Source organism: Pseudorca crassidens, chromosome 4 (assembly GCF_039906515.1).
Source record: "Pseudorca crassidens isolate mPseCra1 chromosome 4, mPseCra1.hap1, whole genome shotgun sequence".
NCBI classification, from domain to species: domain Eukaryota; kingdom Metazoa; phylum Chordata; class Mammalia; order Artiodactyla; family Delphinidae; genus Pseudorca; species Pseudorca crassidens.
In genome coordinates this window covers 14305853-14333391 of record NC_090299.1, presented here as the reverse complement: position 1 = coordinate 14333391, position 27539 = coordinate 14305853, and the positions used below count along the sequence as shown (strand labels likewise).

The following is a 27539-nucleotide window of genomic DNA, read 5'->3' as shown; positions in this document are numbered from 1 at the left end:
GGTACTTAATGTTTTTAGGGGCAAAGTTTTTAGACTTCGGATATATTAAGATTAAATATTATTTTCCTTCTAAGAGTTCTTGTTTAAGACATTTAAAATATAGCCTATTTTGGTCTTATAAATTCCATATGAAGGCTACCTTCTGTATTCAGATTTCTTTTTTATTGGCGTTTTTTTCCCTTAATTTGACATATATTTGATTAAAAGGACTGTATGCTTTTATTTCAACCTAAAAGAATATCAGTCTGAGAAATCACTGTGTGAATTCTACTGTATATATTTTTTAATCTTTTGACTTAAACCATACCTGTTGCTATCTCACCAAAGCTCTGGTTGTCTTTGTCCTTGTTGAGTTGGACACTACTGTATGCAGATCAGCCTTCATTGTGCCAGGTACTCAGATTTGTGCTGTGCTTTGGGAATCCAGAAAAGTCCTCTGGATGCTCACAGTTTAGTTGGGTAGGTGGAATTAATACACGGGAAACAATGAGGATATAGCTTAGACATTTTCTATATTTTGTATTCTGGTTAAGAGAATTAAGAACAATATTTTTGCCAAGAGATAGATATCTTCTGATAAAGTGATCTAAAAGTCTCTGATGAATGTAAAGTTTAAAATACATAATAACCCTTAAAGTTTTTGTTTTTGCTTTACCAGCAAACTCAAAGAACTCATACACTTTCCTTTTGCCTTTGAGATTTCTTACTGTGTGAAAAATAGTAGGGTTTATTGACTATATATATTCTAATGGAAAATATTAAGGAATTTTATGCCTTGAGAAATCTAGTTAAAAACTTATGTGTATGTAAGGTAATTTGTGCCTGGTAAATTTTAGGTGGAAATAGTTGTTTTTAACTTGGAAAATAAATGTACTTGTTCTGAGTTTAGTATATGATGAAGTCACACTTCTGTTTTCTTTCCCAGAGAACTTCCTTATTTTGTTTGTTTGTTTGTCAGGTTTTTAAAAAAATAATTTTTCCTAAGATACACTGGAATAATAAAGAGAAAAGATATTTTACTTTTTCTCTTAAGGAATATGAAGAAGCAGTTATAGTAACCTTGTATATTAGCCTGTAGAGTTCAGTAGCAGGAATAGCAACCTGTTAAACATTAGTGTCTCTGAGATCGAAAATCACAAGTAGGTAATTTTCTTTTTGTCCTGTAGTCTTTCACAAGGGAAACTGTAGCCACAAGAAGGAGAACATGAAGTATTTGCTAGATGCAGAAAAAAGTAGGTCACAAATGAGTAATAAGTCATACCATATGAAAAGCATTGAAAGGCATGACTAATGTTTCCACAGCTTTTGTTGTCTCAGTAAGACACATTTGTGAAACAGTCCTGCAGAAAGTGCCTTGGCCTTAAAAAACAAAACAAGGATTATTTTTCACAAATACCGTATATGCTACAAGCTTCGATTGTCAGTAGTTTCCAATTTATGTATATGCATTACAGATTAAACTGCAGATTAAATTTATTCTGTTTTTAAATTTTGAATGCTTCAGGGAGGGACAAATACATGAAAGAGTTCAGGCAAATTCCATAGAAACGAAAGCTAAATCCTAAGTAAGAGATTTTTCTAATAACTCTTTAGGGTGGTTAAACTGTGCCAGATTCCAAGGGAACACTTGCCTTCATGATTTAATCCGTGAATAAAGATGAACAGCCTTTTTATACAGAACATAGGAGGGAGACAGGGAAGAATGTTGGATTCTTGGATTTTCCAAGAATCCAACTGTTGAAAAATACATAGGAAATAGAAAAATTAAAACAATTCATAACAGACTGGCTACATTCAGATTGATTGTTTTTCCTCTTAAGATTTTTAAAATGTTAAAAATTTTTCTAACAGAACTGTAAAGCAGCTTTTTAACATCATAAATTAGTTTGCATTGAGTACAGAGTGAAGCCCATTTTGCAATAATTGAGATTTAACTGAAAAATGCCTATAGGTTAAAATACATTAATTTTTTTTTTTTTTTTTTGTAATCGCAAAGCTTAAAAGCAAGATGTTCCATTTGGGGACATTTCTTAAATAACACAAAGGAGAGATATATATTTATTCAATTCTTCAAGTAATTATTAAGCAATTTTATATGGTCATTACTAAAAAGTAAGTAATATGAGTTAAATGTTTGTGTTACTCTTTTTCTTTTCTCACATAGGTGGAATTAGACACAGCATTGAGTGACTTGGAGGCTGCAGATTTTGCAGAACTGGTAAGAGAAGCAGTGGATTTTAGGAAAGGTTCATTGTTGATTTCTTGTTTTGTGAATCAATCATTATTCTAAGTATTTTCCAAGGGGGCATGTAATAATCTTGGAATACATAACATTAGGTTTCTATATTGAAATGGACAAAATCTATTTTGCTTGCCTTAAGATTTTCTGTTCAGTTAAAAATATTTGTTACGTCATGTATACATAATGATTAATTACATTACTACCGTTTGGAACCGGGCTTTGAGAGAAAGGATACACATGTAACATTGGCTGGCAGTATGGTTTTTAATCTTTTTAAAAAACTATTGATATATTTCCTAGCTCTGTCCACTAGAGCACCACTATCACCCAGGCCATGGTGTATAAATAATATTTCTCACTAAAGGGAACCAAGACTCCTATGAGAAATGACTGATTCCAGATTTAGGGCTGACAGTGTACAAGATAAACCTGGCAACATCTTGTTATATCAGACATCCAGGAAGCTTTCAAAAAGTACTAGGGTTAATTTAGGGTTCAAGTAATCAGGAGAGACCTTGAAGAGGCTCCCTCTTGAGCATCTATAAGGACAATAACTGCATTGGATTGAAGCACATCAGATATGTCTAAATCCATGAGTTCATAATGGTACTAAAGAAAAAAAGAAAGTTCTTGGTCAACTTTGAAGATGCTAAGGAACTAATTCATTATTGTGAAAACTGGTAATTAAGGAGAAAGAATCAAACATTTATCTGTCTTTCCTATCTGAACCATACCTCAGGGTTACCAAATAGAGATGGGGGGGGGAGTTTCTCTTTATGGAAGTGGTCTACCTAACATATCAAGAAAGAATGACAGAATTGGAATACCATCATTTTTCAATTCCCCTCAGTAAGTTAAAGGATCTAAGTAATGATCATCAGTAGCTGTTATCACAAAAAGAAAGTCAGCCAGATAGTATGTGGTTCCTGACGGAAGCACACAAACCACCTATGAAATATACCTGATCACGCCTCCAGGTCTAACTACCAGTTTACAGGAAATACAGGGGAAGAGGGACATGTTAAATGACCCCATTTGGGGGAGGGGGATTGCAGTTAGCAAAATTCAGACTAGACACAACAGGACGGTTTCTTCAACAAATAACTTTGTTGAAGAAGGTGGGGGGGTGGGTGTGGGGTTAGGAGAAGCTGAGAGAGACCTATCAGTCATAAGAGACTCAAGAAACATATCAACCGATTTCAGTATATGGACCTTACTTGGATCCTGATTCAAGCAAGCAAAAATTTTTAAAACATCTGTGAGACAATCAAGGAAATGAAAACAGTGTTAACTGGATATTAGGTGGGAATAATTCTCTAGATGTGGTAATGATATTATGGTTATGTATTTTTTTCAAGTCCTTCTGTTTTAGAGATGCATTCTAAAGTATTCACAGATGAAATGATATAACATCTGGGATTGATTTTGAAATAATTCACCAGGGAGAGGGAAGAAGGAGAGAGAGATAGAGATGAAACAAGATTAGCTATGTACTGGTCACTGTTTAAGCTGGGTGATGATGGGCACATAGGAACTAATTATACTATTCTTTTTTTGTATATGCTAAAATTTTCAGTAATAAAAGTCTTTAAAAAGTAAACGGGAAGTTAGGAAGTAGAAGCCGTGAGGCTGGATCATTCTTCAGCAGATTGCTGGTAAATGTAGAGAGAGAATATTAGCTTAAGGGGTGGCTTAGTCTTAGCTAAGATCCTGAGCAAATGGAAGGGTATTTTGTTTGTAAAAATAGTGGAAATTTAAGCAAGGTGAACTCTTCATAGGTCATAAATTTTTTCACTAATGGAAAAAAAATTAGCTAAATACTAATCATTAGGAGCAGTTTAGATCTAAAATATGCAAATATCTGGGTTTTTAGGAACCTATATCCAATAGATTTAATTAAAACTCTAATTCCTGCCTTTATGGAACATCGTTTTAATGAGCAGTGGAACTAACTATGGCTAGAAAACGATCTATTGGGATTCCTTGCATACAACGTCAAGACACAGTACATAAAAGAAAAAAGTTGATAAATTGAGAATGTGAAATGATACATTTACTTTGGAAAACAGTTTGGCAGTTTCTTAATAACCTAAACATACACCTACCATATAATTCTGCCTTTCTATTCCTATCTAATTACCCAAGAGAAATGAAAGCTATGTCAGTACAAAGACCTGTAAACAAATGTTCATAAGAGCTTCATTTTTAATAGCCAGAGACTATTGAAATAACTCAGGTGTCCATCAACAGGTGAATAGACAAAACAAATTGTGGTATATTCATGCAATGGAATAATATTCAGCAAGAAAATTGGCAGGGGGTATTGATGGAACTGTTCTATATCTTGATCTTGGTGGCACACAGCTGTACACATTTGTCAGAATTTGCAGAATAATTCACAGTGAGTTTTACCCTAATTTAAAGAAAAAGGAGGATTATTCTAAACTTTTTGTGAAATTAGATTTAAGATTTAATCTTATATTTTAATTCTGTGTTCTTTTCTTTAGTTGTTTTAAATTATTATTAAGGTATAATTTATATTCAGTACATTCTTCTGTGCCCTTTTATAGTCAGTCCCTCTCCCTAGCCCCAGCCTCTGGCAACCACTGATCTGTTTTCTGTCCACATGGTTTTACCTTTTCTGGAATGTCATATAAGTTGAATCATATGGTAGATAATATTTTGGGTCTGACTTTTTTTTAAGTAGGAAGTTAAAATATGTATTTTTATACAAATATTACATGAGTACATTTTTAGGGAAAAGTACAAACAACAAAAATAAATCTAGCATTTTGCTTGACCCCTCATACATCAAAACCAGCCCGATTCTTAGAGTTAACCATTGTTATCAGTTGATAACAGTTGGTAACCTTGTATTTATGATCATACACTGAAGTAATTTTGTCTGATAATGTTCAGTATAGATGATGCTTTCACACTGCTAGTAGGCATATAAACTGATGCAACCTTTCAGGAAAGCAATCTGGCAAAATACGTTAAAAATATATATCCTCGGGCTTCCCTGGTGGCGCAGTGGTTGAGAGTCCGCCCGCCGATGCAGGGGACGCGGGTTCATGCCCCGGTCCGGGAAGATCCCACATGCCGCGGAGCGGCTGGGCCCATGAGCCATGGCCGCTGAGCCTGCGCATCCGGAGCCTGTGCTCTGCAACAGGAGAGGCCACAACAGTGAGAGGCCCACGTACCAGTAAAAAAATAAATAAATAAATAAAATAAAATATATATATATCCTCTGATCTCGGAATTCAACCTCCAGGACCTTATCTAAGGAAGATATCAGGGATATACACAAATTTTCTTCATAGGAATTATCTGCACAACACTATTTATACCCTGAAAAATTACTGGAAACAAATTAAAATACCACATTATGGAATCTGTTAAATAATACATCCATTAAAATCATGTTTAGAAAACTGTCCATTGACATGAAAAAATGTTCAAGATCATTTTCTAAGGAAAAAGCAGGGTCCAAAACTATACACATAAAACAGCTTGCCCACACCCATTGGGATGGCTACCATTAAAAACAAGCAAACAAACACCCCAGAAACACGAAGTATTGGCGAGGATGTAGAAAAATTGGAACCCCCATGCACTGTTGGTGGGAATGCAAAACAGTGCAAATGCTATAGAAAACAGCATGGTGGCCCCCCAAAAAATCAAAACCAGAACTGCCACATGACCCAGCAATTTCGTATACTCAAAAGAATTAAAAGCACAATCTTGAAGAGATATTTGCACACCCACATTCACAGCAGCATCATTCGCAACAGCCAAAAGGAGAAAGCAACCCGTGTCCACCAACAGATGAATGAACAAACAAATAGACAAATTCATGGAAAATACATACAATGGAACATGACTCAGCCCCAAAAAGGAAGTAAATTCTGACATAGGCCTCAACGTGGATGAACCCAGAGGACAGATACCACACTAGGTGAACCAAGCCCATCATGAAAAGACAAAGTAGGGACTTCCTTGGTGGTCCAGTGGTAAAGAATCTGCCTTGCAATTCAGGAGACACAGTTTCGATCCCTGGGCAGGGAACTAAGATCCCACATGCCACGGGGCAACTAAGCCCACATGCCACAACTACTGAGCTCACGCGCCTCAACTAGAGAGCCTGTGTGCCTCAAACTATAGAGCCCACGTGTCCTGGAGCCTGTGCACCACAGCTAGAGAGAAGCCTGCACACCACAATGAAGAGCCCGCGCGCTGCAATGAAAGATCCCGCATACCTCAAGAAAGATTCCGTGTGCCACAAGGAAGACCCGACACAGCCAAAAATAAATAATAAATAAATCTTAAAAAAAAAAAAGACAAAGTAGTGCACAATTCCACCCACAGGAGATGCCTAAAGTAGTCAAACTCATAAAGACAGAAAGTAAAAGAGTGGATGCCAAGGGCTGCAGGAAGGCGGCGGGGCGGGGGGGCGGGGCGGGTTGGGGGGGTGGGAGGGGGTGGATGGAGAGTTGTTTAATGGATACGGTTTTTCAGTTTTGCAAGAGGAAGAGTTCTGGAGATTTGGCTGCCCAACAGTGTGAATGTACATAACACTACTGAGCTGTACGCTTAAAAATGATTAAGATGGGCTTCCCTGGTGGTGCGGTGGTTGAGAGTACGCCTGCCGATGCAGGGGACACGGGTTCGTGCCCCGGTCCAGGAAGATCCCACGTGCTGCGGAGCGGCTGGGCCCGTGAGCCATGGCCGCTGAGCCTGCGCGTCCGGAGCCTGTGCTCTGCAACGGGAGAGGCCACAACAGTGAGAGGGCCGCGTACCGCAAAAAAAAAAAAAAAAAAAAAAAAGATGGTAAATTTTATATTATGTGTATTTTACCATGATCAAAATTTTAATTAAAATAAAACAATTTTTAATTAATTAATTTCTATTTCATGCTTTTTTAATATTACTGAACACCCAGTTAATCGCATTCCAGAGAAGGGTGACATTTCTGGGGCACAGAAAGAATGGTATTCACAGCTGTTTCCCCAATCACATTTACTACCATGACCCAAGAACATCCAGTTGATTGCTTAAGGGAATGTATCTCACCTGAAATCCTCTTGGACTGCATGCATAAAATAAAAGCTTTTAAAAGCTTACCTATGGTGAAGCCAGTCAGAGCTTCCAGACCCTCAAAAAGCTTCCAGTGAACTAAATACCTTGTTCTTAAATATGAGGACAAAAAGGCAGTCAAAACAAATGAAAAACGGTGGGCCTGATTTCTTTCACTTAGCATAATGCATTTGAGATTCATTCATGTTGTCTATGTCAGTAGTTCAGTGCTTTTTATTGCTGATAGTATTCCATTGTATGATGATATCACAGTGTTTATCCATTCCCCAACTGAGGGATATTTAGATTTTTTTCCAGTTTTCAGTTTTCCTTAGGTTTCGTTGTGTTTTGGGGTTTTTTTTCAACTTACAAAAGTAATGCATGCATATTGGTTAAAAATAAATGCAAGCATGACTATTAAAAACAAATGTCCTCCCTCCTCATCCCTCTCCCCCAGTTCCATCCCCAGTTACAACTGTTCTTACAGTCTGGAATATATTCTTCCAGACCCTTCTCTATACACATACATACCCCCATACAAACCAACACATATGTATATACATACATGTATGTGATTGAGGGTGCTGTTTTTAACAAGACTTAAATCATAATGAATACTTTGTTCCACAGCTTGCATTCTTTGCTGAACAATGTATTCTAAAACCTTTTGTGCTTGCTCATATAGATCAACCTTATTTTTTTAAACAGATGTATGATATTCTGTGATGTGAACATAACCTTATTTCCTTAACCATTTTCCATTGTTGAACTTTCTCTCCAGTTTTTGCATATTAAAAATTCTACTCTTAACTTTTTATACAAACATCTTGAATCTCTTATTCAAGTATTTCTGTAGATTTCTAAAAGAGGAATTACTCAAAGAGTATGTGTATTTAATTTTTTTTCTTTACGTACTGCTCAGTTGCTCCCAAATAGGTTGTACCAATTTGTACTTTCAAAAATAGTATATGGTAGTATTGGATATTTTAGGTGATGTCCAGTAGAAGCATTTTGTCTTGGTAGATTTCTTTCAATCCCTCTTGGGGTAACAAATCTTATGTTCTACTCTTAGATGTCTCTAATCAACATTATCTTACAAGAATCAAAAATAAGATTGTTCTCAGTCAAAAATAAATATATAGGCACCATATGTCTCACCCCAATAGCCTAGTATATTGATTTCTAAAGAAGGCACTATGAAAACTTCAGTTACTACAGGACCTGCTGTTCAGGGAACTATATTCAATATCTTGTAATAACCTATAAAGGAAAAGAATCTGAAAAAGAAGGTGTGTGTTTGTGTGTGTGTGTGTGTGTGTGTTTGTGTTTGTGTAACTGAATCACCTTGCTGTACAACTGAAACACTGTAAATCAACTATACTTCCATAATAAATAAATAAATACCAAAAGAAGAAGAGATAAGTTACTTAAGAATGTAATTTCCATTTTAACTGTTGTAGCTTAACTAGGATTTTTAAAAATCATAAAAAATATATAAATACATATATTTACATATATATAAAATTTTATATATATATAAATCCACTGTGGTTTTTCCCCCAGTCTGAGGATTACTATGACATGAGACGGCTATATACAATTTTGGGCTCTTCTCTATTTTACAAGGTAAGTTGAAGCTTGAAATTTTTATATATGTCATACTGCTATATGAACAGACCGAAAGTAAATTTTCTCAAATTGTTACAAACATGAAAAATACAGTTATCTCTTTTTCTGTGAATGTAGGTACCATAAAATTAGATCTTAAAACAAGACTTGTACCTACATATTTACAAATACAATAAATATTTCTGGTTTCATTATATTTTAAAGCATTTACAAACGTGTAAGAGAGAAACAGTACTCAAAGAACCAAGTGTATATGAGAGAAGAGCAGTACTGCTTTGTTGATTTCCTTTTACAATCATGTGTTTTTTTCCCTTATCTTCAGAAAGTAACTATGCATCTTTCTGGTAAATTTTCTAACATTAAGTAGTTGACTTGCATGTAAAGCAAGTTAAACATCAAATGAATTTAAGTATTTTAATTTTTAAAAAAGATTTTTAAGCACAATATAAAACATATCTAAAGAAGAATCAAACAATACAGAACTGTAAGCAGTGAAAAGTAAGTCTCTCCCCACCTTGACTCCTGCTTCTCCACTTTTCATCTTCAGAATTCAGTGCTTTGGTAATTTTGCCAAATTCTCAGGCTAGTGCTACTTAGAGGTGATCTTGCTTTATGCTAAAGTGTACCTATTATAGACTTAAGTTCTCCCAAATACTTGATGTCTAGTTGAAAAAAACATCTATTTTTACTATGTCTTCATTTATTCCATTTGAAACTGGAATATTTTAAGCCAACTGAAGAAATACCTATAAAACTCTTAGAACTGTATTATAGGATTATTGCTTTACGTCACTAGTTGACTTTTATTCTCTGTGGTTAAATTCAAGGGTTATTTGATATGCAGTCATTTGCCTAAGGATGATCTTATTGATATTGCTGTATACTGTCGCCACTATTGCCTACTGCCTTTAGCAGCAAAACAAAGAATTGGTCAGTTGGTAATATGGAGAGAAGTATTTCCTCGACATCACCTCCAACCTTCTGCAGACTCAAACACTGAAGTCTTTCAGGAACCTGAAGGGAGGTATTTTTTGCTAATTGTTGGCTTGGTAAGTTTACCTTAGTTTTTCTTCGGGGTTTTTTTTTTTTTTTTTTTGCCATTTACAGACTAAATAAATACACAAACAAAAATGATAGTTTAAAATTATAAGCATGTCAAATAGTAGTATTTAAACAAAATGTTATGTGCCCTTATTTCTTCTCTTTTGTATCCATTTAATACTCATAGAGAAATATTAATGAAACTCAAGATAAGATTTTAGCAGGTTCTTAAGATCTTTTGTTCCCATTTCTATAAAAACAGAGGTTTTATCTTCTAGTTTGTTTTGGGAAGTAGAGAGAGACATGAAAAGAATATAGAACCAGAAACAGAATAAATATGTGATTGTAAATGAAAGGACTACCAATTATTGAGCCTCTTTGAAAGCTACCTTAGGGAATTCCATGTGCCAAAAGTGGCAGTTGATGGTATATCAGGATAAGGCAATGTGAGATTTGTTTTCACAGGTGATCAAGAAGCATTGAGGATAACTAAGAAGGGGAGGGAGGATTTTTCAATAATCATCACACGATTATGCCACATGCCCATATCTGTTTAGTATTCATAAATATATACGTGCATGTTACATACAAATATTTTCATGTAGCTAAACCTATATTAATTTGTTTTCTTATAGAGACATTATATGTTGTGTGTACTATTAGAAGCTGGAGGCTGTGCATCCAAAGCTGTTGGGAATCCTGGACCGGACTGTATATATGTGGATCAGGTCAAAACAACTCTTCACCAGCTGGAAGGGGTAGATTCCCGCATAAATGAACGGCTAGCCTCTTCTGCAACCCCCTGTTTGTCTTGTGCTGACTGGTTTCTTGCTGGATCACATGAAAAATTAGATAATTTAACAACCTCACCTATCCTCAGTAGGCTACAAGGTACTTCCAAAGTAGCAACCTCTCCAACATGCAGAAGAGCTCTTTTTGGTGACTATTCCCTAAAGACACGTAAGCCCAGTCCATCCAGAAGTGGAGGATCTGACAGTGGTTGTGAAGGTGGAGAAGGTGTTGGCCTGAGTCCCCACACTACAGCATCTCAGGGTTCTGATGGTTCAGAAGAAAGTGGGGCCTTGCTTAAGGTGTGTGTTCATTCAAGTGTGTACGTTCTGGGAGCTAAGCTGTCTCTCCAGTCCTTACTTATAATTGCAAGAGAATTTTTAATGGCAGATACTTCTTCATTTGTACTAGTGGTTTTAGTCACTGTTGGCAAACCAACGATTTAGGACCAAAGAAAGAAGAAAATGTCAAGTAATAAAACATTAGCCCCTTGACAGCTAGGACATCTACTTGACAGTAATTACAAGTAGGGAAACTCTTTAATCCCGCTTTCCATGTTCAACTCTTTCTTTTCTATTCACAGTGGTAACAGAAAACATCCTACTTGTGGGGCATTTGGTGGCTGATCTAATTAAATAGCTAGAAAGTGTTCAGTAGAAACAAAAGAATCAGAAACCTTAAAAAATTAGATAGATAGATAGGTAGATAGATTCGATCTCCTAATTCCAAACAATAGAGCACTCTTGGAGCCCTAAGTGGGTATATTTAGGAAGTACTCACATTGGTGGTACTCATTATCCAAGTCTGTGAAATTGGTAGGAAATACAGGAGGAGGATAAGATAGGATTTGGATAGACTTAAAGAGCCCTGAACAACTCCTAAAAGAAACTGAATTAATCTCTTAAGATTCAGCCATTTAACAAATATTGATGGAGCATCTACTATGTGCCAAGGGCTATGCTACACAAAGGAGATAAAAAGATGAGTAAGACACAGCTCTTGCCTTTGAGGAGTGCAGAGTCTAGAGAGGGGGACAAGTGTGCATACATATAAATTGTAACAAAATTTGGTGATAGCTCCATCATGGCTCCAGTAGAAGGTTTACAGGGAGAACTGTCATGTCTTCCCATGACATGGCTCTCGGGTCACTGTTAACATAGGATAACCCAAGAAGTACAAGTTGGCATCAAAAATATTTAAAAGAAACATTGCAAAATAGTAAGTAGTTCTCTTAGAAGGATTTTTAGTTTTACGTCATTTCTCCTGTTTGATTCCATTCTTAGATATAAACAGATCTACTTAATAATACTTTTTAGGTCACTAAAAAGAAGTCTACTCTTCCAAATCCATTTCATTCGGGGAACCTGAAAAAGGACCTTTCAGAAAAAGAATTGGATATATATAACACAATGAAGTAAGAAACTTCCTTGTTTTATTCTTTTTCACTTAACTCTATGTCTTCGAGGAAATGTTGCAATGAAAAAGTGCTATTCCATAATATATAGAGATTTTATTCAACAAATGTAATTATGATATCTCTTACATATGGAAGGTAATAGCTATGCTCTTTCTTTAATATCTTTCATTATACATATAGGAAACATACTCATAAGAAATAAAAAGCATACAAAGTAATACTTCAAAATATGAAAGTTCCCACTTATGTCTCTTCCACAGGTAACCTCCCTTTTGTGTGTCTAGTTTTTACATTAGAGTTTACTATTTTTAGACTCTGGTGGATGCTGTGTTTTTGCAGATAGTCCTTAGCCCCGGATACTCATTCCCAGTGCTTGAGAGTCATGGCCGCTAATGGCTCATGCATGGCTGAGTCCCTCCCCTGGCCTTGTCCTATTTGGAAGTTTACTGACTCTGCCAAGGTTACAACCTCTCTCTAGGAGTAGCCTACATCTAATGACTAATAGTAAGTAAGTACAAAGGCTTGGCCCCTACTTAAATTCAGGACAACTCTAAAAGGCCATCCAAGCTTCAGCGTTCCCAGTGGTATCTGTTGAGACGTCTGTCTCAACTGCGGCATGGTTCAACTTCTCCCATTGCTCAGTCCTTCAGTCTTACCCCCACAGGTGTTGTTTCCAAGCATCCTCCCTGATAAACTTCCTCCCTGCATATCTCCTGATCAGAGTCTGGGGCCAGAGAACTGAGCCTGTGACACCCTCTTTAGAAAATAGGTAAAACCTCAAATTTACAGTAAGTAGGGAATTCTGGTGTAAAAGGAACTAAGTGAGAGGAGCATGTTTAACAGCTTAACTATTAAAATATGAAATGTTACATATTTACTTCTTGTTGGGCAAGAACAAGAGCACTGTTATGTGGTGACAAGCTGGTCTTCCTGAGCTTCATCTGCTATTTAATTACGATGTCATGCATGGTATCAACTTGTGTAGAAAAGTCAATTGCACACTTTTTTTTTTTTTGGCCGTACCACGCAGCTTGTGGGATCTTAGTTCCTTAACCAGGGATCGAACCCCCACCCTCAGCTTGTGGGATCTTAGTTCCTTAACCAGGGATCGAACCCGCACCCAGTGGTTAGGACTCTGTACAGTGAAGTGCAGAGTCCTAACCACTGGACCACCAGGGCATTCCCTCAATTGCACACTTTTATTTGAACAAGTAGACATATACAAACAGAATTCCCATTAAAAAAAAGAAGTTCAGAGCTACTGCCTTCTTGATCGTTGAAACATTTTATAATAAGTTCAAATACATATCTCACAGAGTTGTCAGGAAAAGCCTTTTTCCTGAAGTCAGGGCAAAATCGAGGTAATTTGTCTACATAAAATAATACACTGGAAATATTGATATAATGTGTTAAAATTTGGAATTTAATGCCTTCCAATATGATGTTTAATTTTTTAATAGTTAAAAATGTTTTTTAATCAAGGAAATCTAAATCAAACCTTTGTTGGAAGCCTGAAATACCTTCCACAAACCCTAGTCTTCCATTTAACAAAAACTACTGCTCTGAATTTTTATTACCTCCATATCTTATTTTTTAAATATATATGTGTGTTATTTGGGCTTTATCTCTAGTAAAAAGAAACTCTTTTTCCAACTTTATAACTTAAGTTTATATTATAACTTAACATAAATGTGTAATTATGTTAAATTAAGCATAAAGTAATATGTGATGTAAATCATAGGCTCTCCTATTTAAAAGGATGCTACAGATGCATATTTATTCTATTAACATGGAAAGATCTTCAAACTATGTAGTTAATTTTAAAAGTGTGATATAAACCAGTGTGTAATATATTATCCTAATTTGGACTTGTTTTTGTAAAATAAAAATATATAACATACTAAAAACAATAATATACAGAAAACATTTCATTCAGTAACCAAATCCTATCCATTCTGCATGGATTCAACCCCTAATGATCCTACCCTAGATCAAGCTCCTATTCTCTCACCTGGTTTATTGCAATGGGCTCCCAACTCCCAGCCTACCCTGAATCCATTCTCTGCTGTAGGAGTGACCTTTCTGAAGAACTAATCTGATTTAATCTACATTTTTTTGAACAAATATTTGTCTTCCCAGTGAGTAATTGCTTGTTTGATGATTTTTAAACTTTTGGTTTATACACTGAGTGAGTTAATATACACTGAGTTGATTTATGGTTTTCAAGCACTAGACCTACTCATTTTGTCATGGGGTTGTTTTCAGAGAAAATTAAAGAAGTTAACACAAATGTTAATTCTAAACTTCCCTAAATAGGAATCTTATTAATTAATGATTCCTTTTAAGAATTAATGATTCTTATTAAGAATCATTTCTGTTCTATACCTTTTCTTGAATTTGGTGACCTCAGGATTAAAATGTATGTTTTAAATTATTTTCCTTTTTGAATAATTATAATTTTTTTCATTTTGATTATTTTTTACTTGATTGAAAAAATATCCGCCACCAGTATTAATGAGCCAAACACCCTATGGAAAAGTATGAGAAAAATTTGTAGATGACCTCCTTCCCTGCCTATCCCTGGTCTCTAAAGAGAACCAAGAGCATTAGTTAGTGATCAAAAGTTATTCTGATCTTGCTGCCTAAGTAACAGTTTAACAGGAATTTGGTTATCATGGATGATTGAGGCAGTATTTAGGCTAAGAGCTGAAATATGCCTTTGCTTTGCCTCTGTGCTATGGCTGGAAGAAAAATCAACTAAATGAATTTTTTTAATAGACATTAGAATGAGAATAGAGCAGCCTGAGTGAGATGCAGCTGGGGAATTGCTGTCCATATATTTAAAGATTGCCAATCAGGAAAAAGCAAGGTATAGTGGAACAGAGTCAGTTAAGCTCTGACACTTAGCTATGTGACCTCAAACAAGTTAATCCAAGTCCTCTGAACATTGATTTCCTCACGGTTGCAATGAGGATAGTAATGTTTAATATCTTACAGGGTCATTATGAGAATTAAGTCTAAGGTATTTTTAAAGCATCTACCCTGGAACATAGAAGACATTCAGTATATGATAACTATTGCCATTATTTCACTGTTGCCGTTATTGTTGCTCTTTAGCTCTTCTTACTGCTGGTAGAAATAAGCAGTATTTATAGGTTCTGCTGGCCTGTCTGAGATCTCAGTAGGGGAAGAAAGGATGGAGAAGAAGAATGGAGAAGTGAAAATAGTAAGAGAACATAGAAGAGAAGGAAGACTGTAATGATAAGTAGTAGAATACTTCTAGCAATTGCCATGGTATTCTAGAATATTAACTCAGCTTTGCAGTTGGTAATAATAATTTTATTTTTCTTCAGGGTCATCAGTTTGACTATCGTGGGAAGAGACTTTAGTGCTACTAACTGAAAAGCTTAGGAAGGTATTTTTATTTGTGGTCCACGCTAGACATACCTTGTTTATGGCTTGTAGATATCTGGCCCAGACATGGGCTGAGTTATTCATTACCAACCATGGAAAAAGAGGAGTTTAGCCAGTTTGGGTTGTTTAGCAAAGGGATGATTAAGTTACCTGCAAACGAATTGGTGTTTATTTATCCTTGCATAACATGTAGTGTTTGCCTCCATTAAGGGAATTGACAATAACCCTAGCCTGTATTTCAGATAAGGAGGAAGAAGGAATTCAATGTTTGGCCTAGTTTCCCTTCCCTAATTACACTCCTAATATTCTATTGTAGTTAAAAGCTTATTAGATGTCTACAGCATTCAAAATGAAGCAACATTTTTAAGTTTACTTCTAATATCTTTTTTTTTTCTTTTCAAGATTGACATCTGGTCCTGAGAACACACTTTTCCACTATGTCGCTTTAGAAACAGTGCAAGGGATCTTTATTACTCCTACCCACGAAGAGGTGGCACAGCTAAGTGGCTCTATCCATCCTCAGCTGATAAAAAATTTCCATCAGTGTTGTCTCTCCATTCGTGCAGTTTTCCAACAGACACTGGTTGAAGAGGTAGGGCACTGCTATAAATATAATTTTCTGCCAGTTTATTTCCAGACCTCTAAATATTCTCTCTAAAACTCTTTAATCAGTATGTCCAGCAATGACTATTTTCATTTATTTTTTTAACAGTCATTCCATCTGCCTTGAATGCCAAAGGATTATATTCACTGTACTTAACTTTAAAGCTTTGTTTCATAATTCTGAGTTTGATGTCCCAGATTACTGTTTCAGGAAACGGTGGACCTGTGTGTTTTCTGTAGCAAAGTAGAACATAGTTGGTAATGTAAACTTGCCTCCCATATTTGACCCAACCATTTCTCGGACAGTTATCTCTACCACTTGGTAACTGATAATTCTTTAAGTATTCAACCAGCAGGATAAGGTATTTTGGAACAAAATGGAATAAAGTATAGCAGTAGGTGCAATACTGTTATGTTTCAGCCACTTGGTTGGTTGCTTGCTTGCTTTTCAATCCAGGATGAAGTTTCATTTAATATTGTACCTCTGGAGAAGTAGTAATGTTGTATACAATTAAAATATCAATTAGATAGTTTTAATAGCAGGGAAAGATAAGTGTTGATTTCTTGAAAAGGATAAACATGCAGAAGTTTATTTGTGACTGGTCAAACATCATACTGCCAAAAAAAAAAAAAAAAAAAAACCACCTGCCTGAAGAATGATTGTAATGCACATAGCAATACGTGTACTAAGGATGCTAAATTTGTGAAGAATTTAGGCTTAAAGGTAGAAGAACATTGGGCTGGGAGTAAGGAATCCTGGACTGAGCCTTATTAACTCTTCCTATTTTCTCAGCTATAAAGTGAGTGAGCTGAATTATATCATCTCTTAGGACTCATTCAGCAGTAAAATTGTTTGTCTTACAGGATTTCTTCTTCGAGCTATCAGAAATTGGTATTCAACAAAATGTTATGTTTGACTATATATCTCTATGTGCTTTGCATTCTTAGGCTCCTCCTTTCCTGTTTAACATATTGATAGATTCTATAAGGTTTATTTCATTAACTTATTTAGTAATATTTGGTAATATAAATTAGGCTTCCCCATATTATTTAAATATTGAGGGACCTACTACACACCAGATACTACTCAAGATGCTGGGGATACAGCAGTGAACAAAACAGTCTCTTTCCTCATGAAGCCTGTATTCTAACAGGGGAGGCTAATGAATTAGCAAGCAGTGTAATATATCAGGTAGGGTAAGTTTCAAGAGGAGTAATAAAACAGAGTAAGGTTGAGAGGTGGGGGTAACTATTTTGAAAGATGCCTCTGATCATGTCAAGTAATATTTGAACAGAGACCTGAATAAAGTGAGGGACCAAGCCATGTGGCAGATGTGGAGGCACAGCTTCCAGGCTGAAGGAACAGCAAGTACAAAGCCACAGAGGTAGGGTGGCTGGGAGAGCCCTGTAATGGGCTGAGTAGGGAGAAGACTGGTAGGAGATGAGATGGCAAAGGTAGCAGGGCCAGGTCATGCATGGCCCAATAGGTTAGGGAGTCTGGGCTTTGTTTGGAAGAAGATGGGAGGTTCTTGGGCAGTTCTGAGCAGAGCAGGGACATGATCCTTAGTTTTGAAAGGATCACTCATGCTACTGTGAACGAGCTTGTAGGGTAGAGAGGGTGGAGGTAGGGACCAGTTAGGAGCTGTGGAAACTCTCAAAGCAAGAAGTCAGTGGCCTCTGGATCTTGAATATATTTTGGAGGATGAGCCAAAAGGATTTGCTGATGTCTTAAATAAGTATTTTGAGAGAAAGAGCAGAATCAAGGATCACTCCACTGTTTTGGCCTGAGCTTTACAAAAAGTCTTTATATTCCAAATGAGTCACTGGTTTGCTAATGATTTGATCAGTGGGAAATTTAGAGTATGCTTTAGAGGAAGAGACAATACTGCTTTAAGTATATGTGTTTTAAGTATATTACAAAATCATCTATTCATTTAGTAACTCATTAGTAATCTGTTCATTAAGCACCTACTGTGTACCAAGCACAGCTGCTTTCAAAGAATACAAAGATGAATAGCATATTTTGTCTGCCCTGGAAAAGAGATTTTAATGTACTGGGAAAAACAAACCTCTAAACTGCTGATATAATATAGTGTAACTACTAATAAGGTAGGGCTATGAACAAAATGTTCCCTTGGAGAGTCAAGAGAGACTTTATCCGTGAAGTCTCTTTTAGGAGATGGTGTTTCAGGTAAGTATGAGGGGACTTCCCTGGTGGCACAGTGGTTAAGAATCGGCCTGCCAGTGCAGGGAACACAGGTTCGAGCCCTGGTCCCAGAAGATCCCATATGCCGCGGAGCAGCTAAGCCCGTGCGCCACAACTACTGAGCCTGTGCTCTGGAGCCTGCGAGCCATAACTACTGAGCCTGTGCACCACAACTACTGAAGCCCGTGCGCCTGGAGCCCGTGCTCTGCAACAAGAGAAGCCACAGCAATGAGAAACCCGCGCACCGCAACAAAGAGTAGCCCCCGCTCGCCGCGTGCAGCAACGAAGACCCAGCGCAGCCAAAAATAAATAAATAAATGTATAAAAAATAATAATAAAGTAAGTATGAGGAAGAATAGAAATTTTCCTGCAGGTAAAGAGAAGAATGTCATTGCAGGCACTTAAAGTATTACGATCAACCAATTCAAATCTATATATAAAACGTTTTAAAGTAACATTATTAATACCAGTTAATATTAATAATACCTATTAATTTACAGAAGAAGAAAGCACTAAATGGTGGAGATCATTCAGGTTCTACAAATTCAGTGTCTTCTCTTAACCCTGTGAAAGAACATGGTGTATTGTTTGAATGCTCACCTGAAAACTGGACTGATCAGAGAAAAACACCACCAGTTATGGCTTACTGGGTAGTAGGGTAAGTGGAAAAAAATATTAATAGGTGACAGAAAAGTGGTAATGGAGATAAACATGTTCAGATATAGGCATGGAATTATTAATCTAACTATAATATTTTAATGTATTTTAGAATTTTACTTTATTTCCTAAGTATCTCCTTTAAATTACTCCCAACTCTTTTTCTGTTACCAAAAAAAAGAAGACAACTTATTCAGTTATCTTACAAAATTGTATTAGTCATACACTAAAAGGTAATGAGTCCACACTTTCACTGCTATTTCCTTCTCTCTGTCCCTTTTTTTTTTTTTTTTTTTTTTTTTTGCGGTACGCGGGCCTCTCACTGTTGTGGCCTCTCCCGTTGCGGAGCACAGGCTCTGGACTCATGGGCTCAGCGGCCATGGCTCATGGGCCCAGCCGCTCCACGGCATGTGGGATCTTCCTGGACCGGGGCATGAACCCGTGTCCCCTGCATCAGCAGGCGGACTCCCAACCACTGCGCCACCAGAGAAGCCCCTGTCCCTACTTCCTTTCTTCCCTCTCTCCTCCTTTCTTTCCCTCTTCTCTTCCCCTCTCCTTCTCCTACCCCCAACTAACTACAAGACCCTGCCCTCCCTGGCCCCTGCCCACCTGTCTGTTTCCACCTCCTGTCACTCTCTTCCTCCGTCCACTGTGCACAGTTACATTGGATGGGGGATGGTCTACTTCTTCACCTTTGCATATCTGGCTCCTGGATATTCAGACCAGTGCTAGCATGCCATTCCCTGTTAAAGAGACAAGCCATGATCTCTTGCCCACATTAAAGTGGCTACTTGGTTATTCTCTATCACCGCTTTATTCTTAATTTTCTTATTTGTTTATGATCTTTCTCCCCCTCACTAGAATGTCAGCTTTATGAGGTCAGGAATTGATCTGTCTTGTCCACCACTGGCACCTGCAACAACACCTGGCACACAGTCACTTGATAAATATGTAAGGATTTAGTAAATGGAGCTGTGCTTGGCAAAATGTGGTGGTGGGTAGGTGGACTGGCAAACGCAAAGCTAAACACAGTCATTGCATCTGATGGTCTTACATCTAGCAGAAGAAATATGAAACATGCTTAAATACCTATGTATATATGGATGCATATTCTATGGAGATAGAGAGAAAGATACTGGCTATATATAATAAATTAGGTAATACAACCAAACACTCTGGGAATTCCGAGGAAGGGGGGCAAATCTAAGCTGAAATTATAAAGAAAGGCTTAGAGGTTCCATTGATCTGCTTTAGAAAATGAATTGGATTTGGATAGAGCATCCTAGGAAAAGGATGGGATGAATAAAGATCCAAACAAGGGAAATCATAAGGCATGGCAGTGAGTAGACTGGTTTGCTAGAATGGTAGGGGAATAGCATATGCAAAGATGAAGTGAAAGATCAAGCTGGAAAGCTAAGTTAGGACCACTGCAGAGAGCTTTCAATTCCTGACTAAGGAATTGAATTTTGAGGGAAATATTGAGCCACTGACAGTTCTTTGAGTTGCGGTAGAGAATTGGTGGAGGAATGAGCACAGAGTAAGGTGGGACTAATGTTACTGGACACCTATCATATAGTACTAAGCTGTATGACAAACGCTTTACAAAGGTTATCCAAAGCAGTAATTCCCATGTGCTGGTCCACGGGATTTATAATCACCTGAGTCACTTATTAAAATCAGAGATGCCTGTACCCCACCCCAGACCTACTGAACCATAATCTATGGGAGTGGGACTCTGTATGTTTAGTAAGCTCACTTGAGATTCTGATGTGTAACCAACCAAGCTTGGGAGCATCAGCATGATCAAAACTCAGTGTAGTGTGATCAGAGCTGTGCTATTGGAAGATCAAGCTGGGAACAGCATATGAAAACAGTGTGGACACAGGAGAGAACAGAGATAAGAAGACCAGTTAGGCACACATGCAGGTGTACAGTGGAGCCTTAACTACATTCACAATTGGAATTGAAAAAAATCAATAGGTGTTGAATTATGACGTTGCTGATCTATGTAGAATAGAGAAATTTAAGGCAGTCACGCAGAACTACACCTGATTTAAACGGCTTGATTTGTATACATTAGTATTGATTAAATAGACTAAAATTTTAACTCTTTAAGACAATCAAAGTTTCAATGTTAATCCCAATTCAATGTCTAATAACTATTGTACTTAGAATGATGGTACACCATTGGCTGTATTGTAATAATAATGACTATATTTAATACTTTAAAACTGAGGGACATGATTATACATATTGATAAAATAGGCTTTTTACACTCTGGAAAAATAAACATAATTGACCTAAGGCATATATTATTTATTTTACAATAAATCTAGCTGCATTTCCCCCTACTGTAGATTTAGATAAGTGGTTTTGAATTTACTACTTATTCTTTCAGAAACAAAAAAATTAAGTAAAATAAATTGAAGAGTTGGAGTCTTTTTCCTTTGTTTTTTGTTTTTGGAATTTCTGAAATGAGTGTGTTCTTTTCCTCTACAGGAGGCTCTTTCTTCATCCCAGACTTCAAGAACTTTACGTCTGTTTTCATGACTCAGTCACAGAAATTGCCATTGAAATGGCTTTTAAATTGTTCTTTGGATTAACCTTGTAGCTGTGTTTTCTTGTTGTACAGCAGCACTGTACAGACCATAAAGTAGTGTTAGAACTGCTGAAATCCGTTCACAAAGAGATAAGGTTTAACTTCTTTCCTCTGTTCAATACTGAACATAAGATTGTTAAAGACTGAGATGATATGCTGCTGGATTTGATGCACTAAATCGTTTTGTGAGACTTTTGAAGAAGATACTTGATCAAAATATGAAGAAGGGATTGTTAACTTATTTCCATTTTGGTATATACCATTAATTTATTTACTAGTTTGAAATACTGTGATGTGTTTTATGTAAAATTAATATAGGAATGTTTATCTGGGAAAAATACCCAATTCGTTGTATATTTTTCTTAAGACTAATATTGATATCTGGCGAAACAATCATGAAATTGGGAGGAGGTGACCAGGTTCTGTAACTGATTAGTGCTGTGACCATGAGCAAGTTGTTGTACCTCTGTGAGCTCAGAGTTTTCATGTACAAATGAAATGATTGCTTTGAGGTGTCTAAAGGCCCTCTTAAGTTTAAAATGTGCAATTTTTTCCCTCTTGCCTATTGTTTGGTACCTAAATTTGTAACGTCCAAGTACTGATTCCTTCTTAGATCAGACACTTTTCTTTAGTTTAGGTGTTTTAGTAGATACCTCACAGTGGGGGAAGAGAGGAGTGAAAATTAAACTTCTTTTTTTATTTATTTGACTTTCTTTACTCTTCCAGGTCAATTCTATTTTGACTAGGATATATTTTTTTAAACTATTTGTCCATAAACTTTCATTGTTTTTCTCTTTGTTGAAATATATTCAGGTATACACCCACATTTTATGCAAGTTCATGAATTTTGGGAAAGTTGTATGTAAACCTTTTTTAAAAACCTAATCATGTTGAAAACACTGAAAAAGCTGATAAAGAAATTCTATGGCGACTTTTTTTGTTCAATACAAATTTTTGCCTTACAAGTATGGATCATTATGTATTGGGTTTTCCCAAAGGGGGACATTTTAATGAACAATAGTTTACTTGACTTTGAGTAGAGAAAGAAAAGTACTAAGATGAAAATTTTCATTGGCTGTCAGAATTTGGTGGATTGAAAGAAAGGAAGAACATGACAATTCTTAATTGACATTTACCCAATGAATTCTATTGAAGTCTCAGATGCCCCCAAGACTTTAAAATACTGGGTTCATCATCCTTCAGGACTTAACTTTGGAAGGCAAATTATGTCGGCACATCTAAAGCCAGTCCCTTGCCTTTCCCCTACCTCAAACGTGAGACCTCCAGCTTACTCTGAATTAACTGCAAAATGTAGTGAATGCACCATTTGAAACATTTGGTCTTAGAAGAAACACTATTATTCCTCTGTCATGAGTTTAAGAGATTTTCACCCAGTCATTTAAGATGCAAACCACTATACTTGTCCCATTAGTGACTTGTGGGCCTTAATTTTGGCATTCAAAACAGGGAAAGAAACTTTGGTTCTTGAAATGTAGAAAATGGCTTGCAATATCCTCCCCCTTAAGATTATAATATTGGTCAAATGGTAGATAGACTCTTTACTACTGTCTTAGGACTGCTTGTGTACATATATAGGTACTGAGGTATTATTTAAAAGTATTTAGTAAATGTCTTAAATTTCTTGATATGTCCTCCAAAACAGCATGAGCTATTTTTAATACTGGGAATTATTTATAAATGCAGCTATTGATCACCTCAGATTTTCAAACAGACTGAACTAAGACTTGGGATTTTACCATCAGGAACTTTTTGTTTCATTTAATGAAATTTTGGTTTGTTGAACTGCTTTCCTGGTGTCAAAGAATCATGAGACCACCATTTAATAACTGAAATAAAAAGACAAAGCAGACTACTGATGGTAATAAGGGCAAAGTCATTTGCAACATTGTAGATATGCTCTGTAATGACCATGTTGCAGAGACATTACATTTTTAAGAAATAAAACTAAACATTATCTTGGCTTTTATCTCTAAATGGATATCAAAATAAGCATTATAAGTTAACTTAGCTGCCCATTTTTCCATATATGTTCAGACTCACATCTGAACACACATAATCAGATCAGTCTGATTATTAGACAAGAAGTGCCTATCTGCCATTTTATTAAATAAAGAGGGACAAAGAATATTTTAGCAGATATAGAAGCATTCTTAAGTTGGAGTTTATTAGCATCCTGCAAAAGTTCTTTTTTACCAAAGACTGTAATGCAAAAGCCTATATAACCAGCATTTAAAAAAAAAAAAAAAGTCAAGTGCTGTCTTACCACCATCACATATTTTTTAGCCCCACAAAATTACATTTTAGCTTCTAACCCCTTTCTCTTTATCACTCTTTGTTTCTTTTGGTCAGGTTAGAGAAGAGAATGTTTCTTATTTGTGCCAAGGGACCCTTGATGGTGATGCATGCTGGCAAGATAGTAAATTTGCAGTGCCTGCTTTTTTATATTTCTAATACAAATGGGAAAGGCTATGAAATCAATTTACTAGGTTTGTCCACTTTGAACATTCTTGAAAATAATATTGTGAATAATCATGTGTTGTCTGTGTGATTTCCCTCTAAATAGTGCCTGGCATATGCTATGTGCTATAAAAGTGTTAGCTGCTACTACTACTACTACTACCACCACCATTTATTATTACTATTATTAAATATCCATTGGTTGAAAACCATGGAGTCAGCTAAATCATACCTTCTACTGTACAAAATTTTGGAAAGCTAAGAAAAAGTATTCTGCACTAAACACTTCTAAAACGATGACTTATACTTTGGATATTTTAAAATATATTATTGAATGTTACTAAAACTTTAATCTGTATACTAAACTGTGTGGAAATAATTTAATTTTGTAGAGTTATACTTCTATATTCTATATAATTGAAGATATTTTTATACTATATTGATAGTTTTTAATAAAGATGGTTTAGAGGTTTGTTTGCAGTTGTGTTGCCTTTTTGTCCGTTCATCCTACCCTACAAACATTTATTACATTTCTGCTCTGTACCAAGCCCTGTTCTGGATGCCAGAGATACAGCAGTGAACAAAACAGCTAAAAATCCCTACCCCCATAGAGCTTATGTTCCCGTGGGGGAGGTAGACCACAAGTAACACAAATAAGTAACTATGTTGACAAAAGCTAAGAGAAAAAAAAAAGTGAAGCAAGAAAATAAGATATGAGGTGTGGGAGACAGGGTGGCCAGGGAAAGTGGTGCTGAGGTGATCCCACATCTCAAGTAAGTGAGGAAACTAACCAAGCTGATTGCCAAGGAAAGAAGAGTGAACAGTGCAAAGGCCCTGAGACTCTATACTTTTAATATCAACATATAAATCACCAGAACTTTTTTCATTCCCTAAATCAGTAAATAAAATACAATGCAGCAAATTAAAATAAACATTTTCAGTTATATCTATGGAAAAGAGCTGATTCAGAGCTCTTAATAGGGTTAAAAAAAAAAAGCTACACTTCTAAGTACTTTCACTTTTGCTGTCTCCTAACAAAGAATACATGTCAAAAGTAAGCTAGAGGATATCATAAAGGAATATGCTATGAACATGTCAACTACGGGGTCAAATGTCAGGGGAGAGGGGCAAGGGAGGCAAGAAAGGAAGGGACAGAAAATTGCCCTGGCAGAAGACTTGCTTTTGTGGCCTCCGAGATACTACGTTCCCTGTGACCAGAGATGGTTCTGTTGACCTCTCTTAGCACCTTAAAAAGACGGTCTGGCTTGGAGTGTGGTTCAGGCAATTCACCCTTTAAATTTCTCCCTAAGTCCTCCGAATTACCTTAAAAGAGAATGAAACATTTCATTTTTCAGATTTTTGCAGATAAAATGCCCATCATTTCTTGAATTTGCAATGGGTTTCACAAAGGATTTTGAAGTCAACACAATGAGAAAACTTTAAATTTTTCAAGCTAGGAATAATTAATGCAATTGCTTCAGAAAGATTAATCTGGCAGCAGCATGTAAAATGTAGAGACTCAGGCTGAAAAACCAGCTGAGTCAAATAAGCCACTATGGAAAGGAAGGTAGCACCAAACATGGTACCAGTAGGACTTGCCAACTAGCTTTATGTGAGGTAATCAAAATATTAACAGAATTCCTGCTCTGGAATCCTTCTGGCCTAAATATTTGTTTTTTTATTAGTGACAGGTACTATTAAAAGAGTTCGGACACACTTAAGATAATAAAGAAATGTAACCTCAAGTTCAAAAAAGCCAGTAACTCATCTCACATTTTATAGATGTCTTTCAAGACTGCAAGTCCTACAGAGTAAGAGATGATAAGATGGAATCTTCCTTTATTAGAAACCATCAAACAAGCTGTAAAGATGAATCAGGAATATATTCTTTTATTAATAATACTAAGACATTGTTTGCCTGTTTCACTCATTAGCGTACAGTGGAGTTCTCCACCAGCTACATGTTGTGTGATATTGCAGCAAATGGAATGCAAAAGCAGCTATGTAAATCCAGCTGTCTTTTATTAAGCCAGACATTTAAAAAGACTTTCAAAAATATAAAACAAGGCTGTTCCCACTACGTTTTTTTGTTTGAAAATAGTTATTTTTTATTTTAAAATGTTTCTTATGTAGGGGTTTACTATTGTTACTTTAAATGAGTTGATTTTTAAACTTTTCTGTTTCAATTTCTGAAATGGTTAATGTCAACACGTATCACCAAAACAGAAGCTTCTTTGTGGTCTTCAATGTTAAGAGTGAAAAGCTATCCTAAAATCAAAGTTTGTGGACCACTGTTCTCGAACAGGTCATTGATTCTCAGCCCTGCACATTAGAATTACCTGGGGAGGACTTCCCTGGTGGCGCAATGGTTAAGAATCCGCCTGCCAATGCAGGCGACACAGGTTCGAGCCTTGGTCTGGGAAGATCCCACGTGCCGTGGAGCAACTAAGCCTGTGTACCACAACTACTGAGCCTGTGCTCGAGAGCCCATGAGCCATAACTACTGAGCCCGAGTGCCACAACTACTGAAGCCCAGGTGCCTAGAGCCCATGCTCCGCAACAATAGGAAGCCCATGGGCAGCAACGAAGACCCAATGCAGCCAAAATTTAACTATTCCTAAAAAAGGAAGAAAAGAAAATACAAGGCTTAAAAAAAAAAAAATCTAAAAAAAAAAAAGAATTACCTGGGGAATTCAAATTCAAATACAGACACCAGGGTTCACTTCTAGATATCCTGATTTAACAGGACCTAAGCCAATCATCAGTTAGACTAAACACTCCCCCACTCCCCACCTTTGAGTGTGCAGTCTGGCTTGAGCACCACTGCTCTATACAGAATTACCAATTAAAATAAAATACAGGAGAAAGAGGAACATCTTGTGTTATGGGGTGCAGTCAGTAAAACCAGACAGTGACTAGACAAATGACCCCTGCTAAATTAGACGAGCAGAAATTAAAGCAATTTCTAACAGAAGGTGTAAGGCAGTGGTCCTCAACCTTTTTGGCACCAAGGCCCAGTTTCATGCAAGACAATTTTTCCGAGGACAGGGAAGCTGGGGATGGTTCAGGCAGTAAGGCCAGCGATGGTTCAGGCGGTACTTCCAGCGATGGGGAGCGGCAGATGAAGCTTCGCTGGATAGCCCGCTGCTCACCCCCTGCTCTGCCGCAGGGTTCTTAACAGGCAGCGTCCCAGTACCTGGCCTAAGGGTTACCCTGGGAACTAAAACTAAACTCGGTTAATCCCACACAGTTGGTTTATTGCTCTGTCCTGGTTTGGGCTACTAAATTTCCTTATACAGAACTGGTTTTCCCGCGACCGTTCCCGCACCTTCCTGGGTCAGAACCCACTGGCCTCCTAGCCCTGCCTGCCGCAAGGACAGCCCCGCAC

At 36.7% G+C, this 27539-nt stretch overlaps 1 protein-coding gene across 5 annotated transcripts in view; it reads left to right on the top strand.

The window, feature by feature from the left end:
* INTU (inturned planar cell polarity protein) overlaps positions 1-24614 on the top strand; it is an 81575-nt gene extending 56961 nt beyond the window's left edge. For all 5 annotated transcript variants that reach the window (XM_067735115.1, XM_067735114.1, XM_067735112.1 and 2 more), the window contains exons 9-16: positions 2165-2218; positions 8882-8944; positions 9775-9996; positions 10624-11079; positions 12094-12191; positions 16011-16200; positions 18918-19075; positions 21574-24614. In XM_067735115.1, the coding sequence (XP_067591216.1) occupies positions 2165-2218; positions 8882-8944; positions 9775-9996; positions 10624-11079; positions 12094-12191; positions 16011-16200; positions 18918-19075; positions 21574-21685 (1353 nt within the window). In that variant the 3' untranslated portion in view covers positions 21686-24614. The remainder of the gene's footprint in view (positions 1-2164; positions 2219-8881; positions 8945-9774; positions 9997-10623; positions 11080-12093; positions 12192-16010; positions 16201-18917; positions 19076-21573) is intronic.
* Positions 24615-27539: the final 2925 nt, after the last annotated feature.